The 9,745-nt window shown below is 38.0% G+C and overlaps 1 protein-coding gene across 1 annotated transcript; it reads left to right on the top strand.

Annotated features, from left to right (window-relative positions):
• Positions 1 to 1,190: 1,190 nt before the first annotated feature.
• LOC121855818 (WD and tetratricopeptide repeats protein 1-like) lies at positions 1,191 to 8,992 on the top strand (the record flags this gene model as incomplete). Its single annotated transcript, XM_042350937.1, is given in 4 exon segments — positions 1,191 to 1,351; positions 4,214 to 4,379; positions 5,412 to 5,604; positions 7,806 to 8,992. Coding segments are annotated over 4 exon segments (808 nt in total), but the record flags the coding sequence as incomplete, so codon positions are not given.
• Between the last annotated feature and the right edge of the window lie 753 nt (positions 8,993 to 9,745).

The following is a 9,745-nucleotide window of genomic DNA, read 5'->3' as shown; positions in this document are numbered from 1 at the left end:
ATTATTTTTAGAATATTTTAATTACTTTTGCAATGCTAATTACTCGCCACTTATGGGTTTTCGAGGTCATTTCTTGGTGCTTGTGTATTATTCTGGATGTACTTAAATAGTTAGGCACATTAAATTTTAGTTCAGAGAGAAACGTATTTTGGCCAAAAATCTTTAAGGCTTTAGACTTACAATTTTTTGTCATTTCGGCCAAAAAATGGATTTTGTTCAAAATTTCAGTATAGGTACTCCTGAATGTGCTGCTTAAGGATCTGTTAACCAAAATTTGATATCTTGATTATAACTTGTTCAAATGGCTTTTAGAAAATGTTCAAATGATTTTTAGAATATTTTAATTACTTTTGCAATGCTAATTACTCGCCACTTAAGGGTTTTCGAGGTCATTTCTTGGTGCTTGTGTATTATTCTGGATGTACTTAAATAGTTAGGCACATTAAATTTTAGTTCAGAGAGAAAAAGTATTTTTGGCCAAAAATCCTTTAAGCAGCTGTTGTTGGTAAACACAGCTAAAGAACTTGTGATGGCTTGTCCCCTGTATTAAACAGCTAAATTTAAGGGTGGAAAAAGAACATACTCACCTCAAGAATTATATTGTGTACTGGTTGGCCAGTGTATAGTGGTGTTTATCAGTGTATGATGGTATCAGTCAGTGTATAAAGGTGTCAGTGAGTGTTTGGTCAGATGACCTGTATGAGCAAGACATTTGAGAGAGGAGATAGGGAAGCTGTTGATCATATAGCATCAGTACTTATACAAGGATGAGAGCTGCCAGCCTTGCTGAACCATACAGTACACATGACCTTGTAGTGTAATATTGTTCAATGGGATTTTATCATAGGTAGTTCTGTTACCATGAGTAGTTTAGTTGGCTGTACCTGAGATGGGTGGAGAGCAGTGACCAAGAGGGTACAATATTCCTCTCTTCTCCTGTCATAAAAGTTGTTGGTGTAATCTCAGAGCATCCCCAGTCCACCCAGCTATTCATGGGTAGGTACCTAACTTAATAGTTGGGTAAGTGAAGGTGGTTGAGTACAGTACCTACTTGTGTACCAAAAGCTCAGCTGTAAACACAATATCCTTAATGGACAATATGCTCCACTTTCACTATCTTGGTACTGTAGGTGGATGCAGTTAGTTTTCTAGTTACTAATTAAAGTAATATTGTATTTTCTTTACTCTAGATTAGCCAGATGTTTACATCAGTTAGGACGAGAACAAGAGGCACAGCAGTGTCTCGAGGAGTTCAGAAGGCAGCACCCTGACCACAGGGCCTCGCCAGCTTGTACCACCCTGGCCAATGATATTGCTACTTCCATTTTACATCAGCAAGGAACAAGTACCGGTAAGTCCAAAGATTGAACTATTTTGAAGCGGTGTTACTGTTGTGTTATGTGCAGTGTTTGTGTATCGGATTGTTTAAATGAAGTTAGTGCAAACCTTGTACGGGTATCCCCCGGGTTACGGAAATTCGCTCTTACGTTTAAGTTATTATTATTTTTTATTTTATTTATTTTATTTTTTCCAATAAATGTACTATTAGAAAATAATAACAGAAATTATAAAATTTATTTCGTGTGGATTTATTGTTGGTTGGTACAATACTGTACAGGGGTGAGGCAGGAGCCAGTAGTGCCCCTCCCAGTAACTCTGATTGCACCACCTTATCTCACTACCTCACCTAACGCAGCACTCAACATCGTTTGTGTTAAGTTAAATTAAAATGTTTTTTATATTTATTATCATATATCATAAAATAATCACTGTATGTGTTAAACAAAAAATAATTTCATTCGTAAATGTACTCGTGTTATGTCTTTTTGCCGAAAATATTTCCTTGGGAACCCATCTCCAATTATATAATGGAAGTCAATAGGAAAATTGGTTTCGCATTACGGAATTTCACGTTACGGACAAATTTTCGAGGACACATACCTTTCGTAACACGGGGGATGCCTGTAGTGTAACGGGGTACAGTAGTCCCTCGCCAACTGCAGATTTCAGGTATTCACAGTTTTTACTCTGTATTCCATTCCACCAACCGTGACTTTGACTTTTGAGTATCTGCAGTTTAGTGCATTAACATTTTCCTCCATGTTCCATTGTATTCCTCTGTAAATGTCAGGAATGAATAAAAATAATACTACAGCAATAAATAAAATAAAATAAAAAACACTGCATTGCTATTTGCCAATCGTTTCACTAATGACATGGGAGACAGGAGCCCGCTCACCCCTCCCCTTCCCTGATTGTGGGGTAAATCCCGTTGACATAAGAAATGTTTATTCTCTGTTTTTTACCTCATATCTTTTTTTTTCACATTCTGTATGAACGATTGTGTGTGCATATAACAGTGACATTTCGTGGATTTTTAATTCTCGGTCCTCGATTATTCGCAGTTGACACCCTGGATGTACCCAAGAATGTCTGTGGGTAGTTTTAAAGTTGCCAGCTTTTTCGCGGCCGGGACAGGGAGCCAGTCGTTCTTGAGACTAATTTTTACGAGGCTAAAATTGTTATGTGGCAACCCAACCAACTAAGCTTTATTAACAAAGCACAGAGTCGACTTGAGGGTAGACTCACATTTTATCTACTTTTCAATATATTTTGTTGTCTTATTTCAGATTATTTGTGAGAGGATTTCCCATTATTATTTATTTTTATGTGTTTTGTATGTGTGTATAACTGTATATGTCTACACACACACACACACACACACACACACACACACACACATACATATACAATACAGGTAAAAGAAATAATTGTCATCAGGGCAAACACATAAAGGGAATATACATTTCCTTGCAAACGGTCAGCAAATCATATTCGGTGATTTTGCTATTCGAGGCCATTTTGAGACCCAAACCCCCGCGAATTTTTAGGGCGTGCTATATATCTACCCAAAACTATGAGTTGAAAAAAAATGCAGCTCACAGCTTGACCTGGTAGGGAGAGACTGACCCGACAACACCATCCCCCCCCCCCCACAATCTGACACTAATTCCCGTGGACGTAATAAATGTTTATTCTCTTTATGTTTTGGACCTTATGATATTCATTTCTTTTATTTTCTTACAAATTCTGTATGAACGATTGTGTGTGCATGTAACAGTAAAAAAGCAAAAAATAATAAATAAATAAAATTACGTATATCTAACCAAAAATACGAATTTAAAAATAACAATAACATAGCTTGGCTTGGTAGGGGAAAGCTAGGGGGGTGTTGCTACAGGGACAGTCTAACATGGCTACCTGCAAAGTACACACACACACACACACACACACTGTTCTTCATTTCTCTTATTTTATTGCAATATGCCATCTCCACAGAGATGTACAGGTACTGTAAAATTTATATTTAAGTAAATACCTTGATAATTCGGCACGTATGGGGCTCTGACTTTGCCGAATTATCCCAAATTTCAACTTATCAAGGCACTTGCCCCTCCTACAAAAATACAACAATATATTATCGACCCATATACATATACAGTACATGTAATTAGTAATTTTCAAGAAGTAACTCTTAACCAGCACTGCAGGTGAAGAATGATGAACTGTAGTAGGTGACACAGGGGAATGGTAGGTGACACAGAGGCATGGTAGGTGACATGGGGGAATGGTAGGTGACACAGAGGGATGGTTTTAAATGATAAAACAATAAAAAAGAAGTAAGAAAAACTATATATTGACCCTCTAGAAACTTCCCTGGGGCCACAGTGGTGAGGGAGATAAGGGGACACTGTTGTTTGATGGCAAGCACTCGTGGTCACTATTCACCTAGCGGCCATTTTCTGCTTGCCTTTGTGTCCGGGATGGCCAGTAATGCATATATTTACTGATCATAATACTTATTTCCTTTAAATATTTTATTTAGAATTTATTTTTTTTCCATTATTTTTCATAAAAAGTGCTCGGTGACACACACTCAGTCTGTAGCACTGATTAACTCCTGTCACAACCATAGCCGTCAAAAACAAATATTAGAGGTGACAGCTACCATTAATAATTAAGGGCTGATGGTGACAAGGGTTGGCACCAAATGGGTTTCTTGGAACATCTTTAGTCCAGTCTTCTTCCTGGATGAAGGCAAACATTTCCTGTTTGCTTCATGTTCATAACCAGAGCTAAGTGCATTATTCCTGCAAACTGTAGCACTTAGTGAGTTACTACTGTTCTAAATTGTTCTTATTTTTCTTTTTAGGAAGTAATGGTGACGGAGACAGTGATGAAGAGGGGCTCCTTGGTAGTTTCCCAACTCCAAGCAATCAAGAGCAAGATTGGCGTACCCATGCTGCTGATTACTATAACTCTTACTGTGGCCACTGTAACACAACCACAGACATCAAGGAAGCTGTTTTCTTGGGAAAGTAAGTATCTTTATATATATATACATATATATATATATATATATATATATATATATATATATATATATATATATATATATATATATATATATATATATATATATATATATATATATATATATATATATATATATTTCATGTAAATCACAATGAAAACGTGGATAAGATAAATCTTGATAAAATCACACGGGAAAATGGAAACAACGGAGTACCTTAGCTTTCGTCTTTATTCAAGACATCTTCAGAGGCAACTAGATTACATGGACAGAGAGAGGCTTAAATATACAGGGTGACCTAAAAACATGAGGTCAGGTCATAATGATGACATCCACTAATCCCCACACCAACACAACCGTAGAGGAGCTTAAGAGAAGGGTGGTGACGTGACTAGACAGGTCAGGTCAGAAAAAAGGGACCCACAAAATAACTGTCATACATCAAGATCAAAGGTTTTCAAAGCAGTTTTAACCTTGGGCCACTGACAAATAAATTTATGTAACATATTATCAGTTTTGAACTGACCATCACTAAGGTTTATTGATTTTAATTCCTTAATCAAACTAGCTTCAACCAGAAGTCTTTCTGTGACACAAGATGATTGGAATACTTCTAAGCTTTTTTCCCAAGCAATGGGGTGATTATTATTCCTAACATGAACGAACAAGGCACTGCTTTCAGATGCAGTTCTGATATTATACTTATGTTGTTTGATTCTGAGCTGCAGTGTTTTTCCTGTCTGACGAGAAAGCTAAGGTACTCCGTTGTTTCCATTTTCCCGTGTGATTTTATATATATATATATATATATATATATATATATATATATATATATATATATATATATATATATATATATATATATATATATATATATATATATACGTATATATATATATACACACACACACTATTGTTTTTGTAATTTTATTATTTTGGTTTGTACACTCCATGGTATATCATCATGTAGCCTCTATATACACCATAATATCTCTCAATAGTATTTCACACAATTTTACATATTTATTTATTTCAGAGATGGACAGTTTATTGCTGCCGGCTCTGATGATGGTAATTTGTTTGTGTGGGATCGGCACACAACCAACCTTATTCGTGTTATACCGGGTGATGAGTCCATTGTTAACTGTGTGCAGTGCCATCCTCACTCTTGTCTTCTGGCAACAAGTGGCATTGAATCAGTTGTCAAACTCTGGGGGCCACTTCCACAGGTTGGTGATTTATTTTATTACTACTACAGTACAGTACTATGTTATGGAATGTACTCTTCTGGATGGCTGGCAAAAATGTATGATTGTGAATACTTGTGGGGGTGAAGGTGATGCACTGGAACTATGGGGGCCTGAAGCTGCTAGATCAGGTTATGAGAGTTGTAGGAAGAGTGATCGAGAAATTGAAAGGAGGGAGAGTGGACATAAATGAAATGGAATTTTGGTTTATATCAGATAAAGGGGATTATGGAAGCAATATTTATGACCAGGCAAGTACAAGAAAGATATATAAAGAGGGAGAGAAAGTTGTACTTACTATTTGTAGACTATTAAGTAAAGTGGGCAATAAGAAGAGTTGTGGTTGAGGAGCACCTCTGTCACTTGGTTATGGAATCATATGAAGGCTCAACAACTGCTGTGTAATAAATGGTGAGGAATTTCAGGTGAAAATTGGTGTCCATCTGTTTATCATGGTGCTGGAGGTAATATCACAGGACTTTAGAACTGGTCTGCCCTGGGAGTTGTATGCTGATGACTTACTGCTGATAGCAGATATTATTGAAGAGGCAGTGGAGAAATTAAAGAAATGGAAGGATGGAATAGAGTCAAGGGCCTGTGAATGAATGTGGTGAAAATAAAAGTATTAATCCGTGGTGTGGGTGAGGGACCCGTGGTGGAAGTGGACAATGACCATGTGCTGTCTGTAAGAAAGGTGTTGGCAGCAACTCACTAATAATGTGCATTGAGTGTGGCAGGTGGGTACACAGTGGAATAGATGGCAGACTGCAGGATGTTGCTGATTTTATGTGTTCTGTATGTGCAGATAACAATGTGTTTGCAGCAAGGCTGAAGAAACTCAACATTGGGGATATGTCCCTGGACTGTATCAAGGAATTCTGTTACCTGGGTGACGTGATCACCTTTGGTGGGGGTGTTGAAGTCTGCTCAGTTGCAAAAGCAAAAAATGGCTGGAAGAAGTTTATTGGTGGTATGAGGACCTTACCTTTGCATGAAAGGAAGATCGTACACTCGTGGCTGGCATGAGAAGTGTGATGTAGTGAAACATGGGCAGTTAAAGAAGAAGACATAAGTACAGTTGAGTGAGCTGAAATTATAATGATGAAGTGCATGTGTAATGCAATACTGTAAGACAGGAGGCCCTATTTGTAGCTAAGAGGGCGGAGGTGCATGACCATAAATGTGGAGGGGAGAAGAACCAAGGGTAATCCAAGAATGACCTGAGGAGAGGTAAGAAATGACATGAAGGTTAGGAATCTAACGAAAGAGACTGCAGTGGGCTGTGTAGCATAGAGAGCTGCCATCAGGTAATTATGTCTTACCCATACAAGCATGGAAATTTTCTGTAAAATACTGTTGTTGATGAGTAGTAATATATTGTGCATTATGGGGGGATACAAGTGCTGTACAGGGTTTTTCATGTTATTGATCCAAATACTATGACTGGTACTACACTTATCCTTTATTACTTGCCCAGCTTCAATTTTAACCCATCAGCCAATTTTAGCTGGAGAGGTATTTTTGTCACTCATGATGTGTGTGTGTGTGTCTCAGGACCATTAAGCTCGCCTGTATGGAGAGCTGAACTTTGCTAATGCAGTTTGAAACTTGAGTGTTACTTATTGATGATATGGATGTGCTCTTTAAGAATAACAGAGTATGAGGTTAATGTCACTTTAAAACCTTGGCTCTAATTCACTTAAATGGTAGTTATGGTGACCATAACTTTTACATCTCCAGTAAATAAGGAATACATACAAACTTGGTAATGGATGATTCACAAACAGTTTGTGCGGTGACTGTAAATTAAGTTTAATTCAGTAAGCTGATGCCAGAGAAGGTTTTGGTGTACAGTATTTGTTCTGATTCTTCACTAGACCAATCACTGTGCCTGGAACAAAACACAGGAGAAGAACTTCTGGAGGGTAAAGGTGTAAAGAAAAATTGGCTTACTTTCTCCACTGAGATTTTCAAGATAGTAACCGAGGTTGCTGCAAGGAAAGATGTGATCTTAGAAATACTTTTAATCAACTCTAGCATAACAGGTGATAAAAGCAGCCTGGGGTGGTATTACTGTGGCCATGAATGCAGTCAACCACACAGCTTGAGGTGCAGAGGTAGTGCCTTATTCTTTTTTTCCATGATCAGTTAACATGGCTATTAACCTTTTTTTTCCTCCACAGCTGGACGTTGACAACGAGCCATCCCTAGATGTAGAAGAGATAGCCCAAGCTAACCAGCAACGCATGGGTGCCGACCCATTAGAAATGATGCTCATGCATATGGGTAACATGGCACATGTATTTGGAGGTGGTGTTGGAGGTGGGAGTGGAGGAGGTGGAGGGACTGGGGAAGGAAGAGGTAATGGAGGAGGCAGACCGGGTCAAGGCAATGATAATCCTCCCCGGGACCCATCACCTGGGGGACTCAATGACCGCAATATGGCTGATGTCCAGTGTCGTACCAGCTGAGACTGATCAAACGTAAGCCCTTTGCTGGCACTCTCCTCCAGAAACAAGACTGTGATGGACTCCACTGACTTTGGTCTGAATTCTGAAGAACCTTTTAATAAATAATTTAGTTACTGTATGCCTCAGCATTAGCAGTCATTGAGTAGTGTGACTGATTAAGTACCAAAGAATGTTTTCTGAAATGGTTACTTCAGACTATGGACCTTTGTGGCAGGAGTCTCCCTAGGTATAGAATCCTTACCAAGTGACTTGTGGCAGAGAAGATAAACTAAACCAATCCTAGAGTTTCACTAGAGCCTTTCAAAATAGGGGTCTTCAAGCTATAGGGAACCATCCCTAAATTTGTAGTGCAGTGAATAAGACAGCCCTAAATACATATATAAGGCCTGAACTTTCATGGCTATTTGGTTTTCTTGTCAGTAAGGAAATGTTCACAACTCAGGATCAACATTGGTATTTTCTCTTGCTTGTTTATATATCTATAACTGTTAAGCTGTCTTCTGCTTCCCAGTGGGGTGAATCATGCATTTTCCTTCATACATGCCTGTCCTTGCATAATTTTATAAACCCATTCACAGTAACAACCTGCAGATTCCAGTTTTCCATATGTTCTTGGTCACTATCTTCCCTGTGTATCCACAACTTCATCATCATGACTCTGCATCTAACTTTCCCATGTTCTGAAACTTCCTCACAACTTGCTTGATGAACTGTTCAGTATTTCTCTCATTCTGTCTGTTCTTCTCATATCCTCATTATTCTTTGTTATCTCTTATTTTACTCTTATATCTTACATGATACATATCTGCTGATGTAACTCACTTTAATGCTTCATCAGGACATTGTCTCATATCCATTCATCAGGGTAGTCTAGCCTCATGTATTTGAGCTAATCATAACATTCTTAGGAATTCATTTTCTTACCTGTCTCAGGTATCATGAGAAGATCCTGTAAGGTCCTGCCTCTCACCGCTGCTTTTATATATCAATGGCCATTCCTCCATCTTCACTATAAGTACTTCCAAGGTATTTTAATTCTGAATCTGTTTCATCCTCTTACCATATCATATTGTTGACTCCATTACTGAGTCAGGTACTGTACCACCATTATTTTTTCCCAAACTTTTTTTTATCACTTATTCCTTCATATTTCCTGTCGCTGTTCTGTAATTGTTCCCGATGCCTCATTCACACAAAACAATACCATTGTTTTACAGTTCTTTTCCAGCTTTACTCTTCTACACATTACCAGCCAAGATTTTTATTATAGTTTTATTATAGATTTTAAACAATTTCATAAAAGGAAACAACATGACTGATTCACCCCCAATTATACTGGTCATTCTTTTCTGCACCTGTTCAAACCCATGTTGGTACTGTACTGTACTGTACTCTCTGTTCAAACACATATTGGTACTGTACTGTACTCTCTCTTCATACACCTGTTGGTACTGTACTGTACTGTATTCATACACCTGTTGGTACTGTACTCTCTCTCTTCATACACCTGTTGGTACTGTACTCTCTCTCTTCATACACCTGTTGGTACTGTACTCTCTCTTCATACACCTGTTGGTACTGTACTCTCTCTCCATACTCCTGTTGGTACTGTACCTCTCTTCATACACCTGTTGGTACTGTACTCTCTCTTC

Source organism: Homarus americanus, unplaced genomic scaffold (genome assembly GCF_018991925.1).
Source record: "Homarus americanus isolate GMGI-L3 unplaced genomic scaffold, GMGI_Hamer_2.0 scaffold14072, whole genome shotgun sequence".
Classification (NCBI taxonomy): Eukaryota; Metazoa; Arthropoda; class Malacostraca; order Decapoda; family Nephropidae; genus Homarus; species Homarus americanus.
This window is presented reverse-complemented; position numbering and strand designations above follow the sequence as displayed.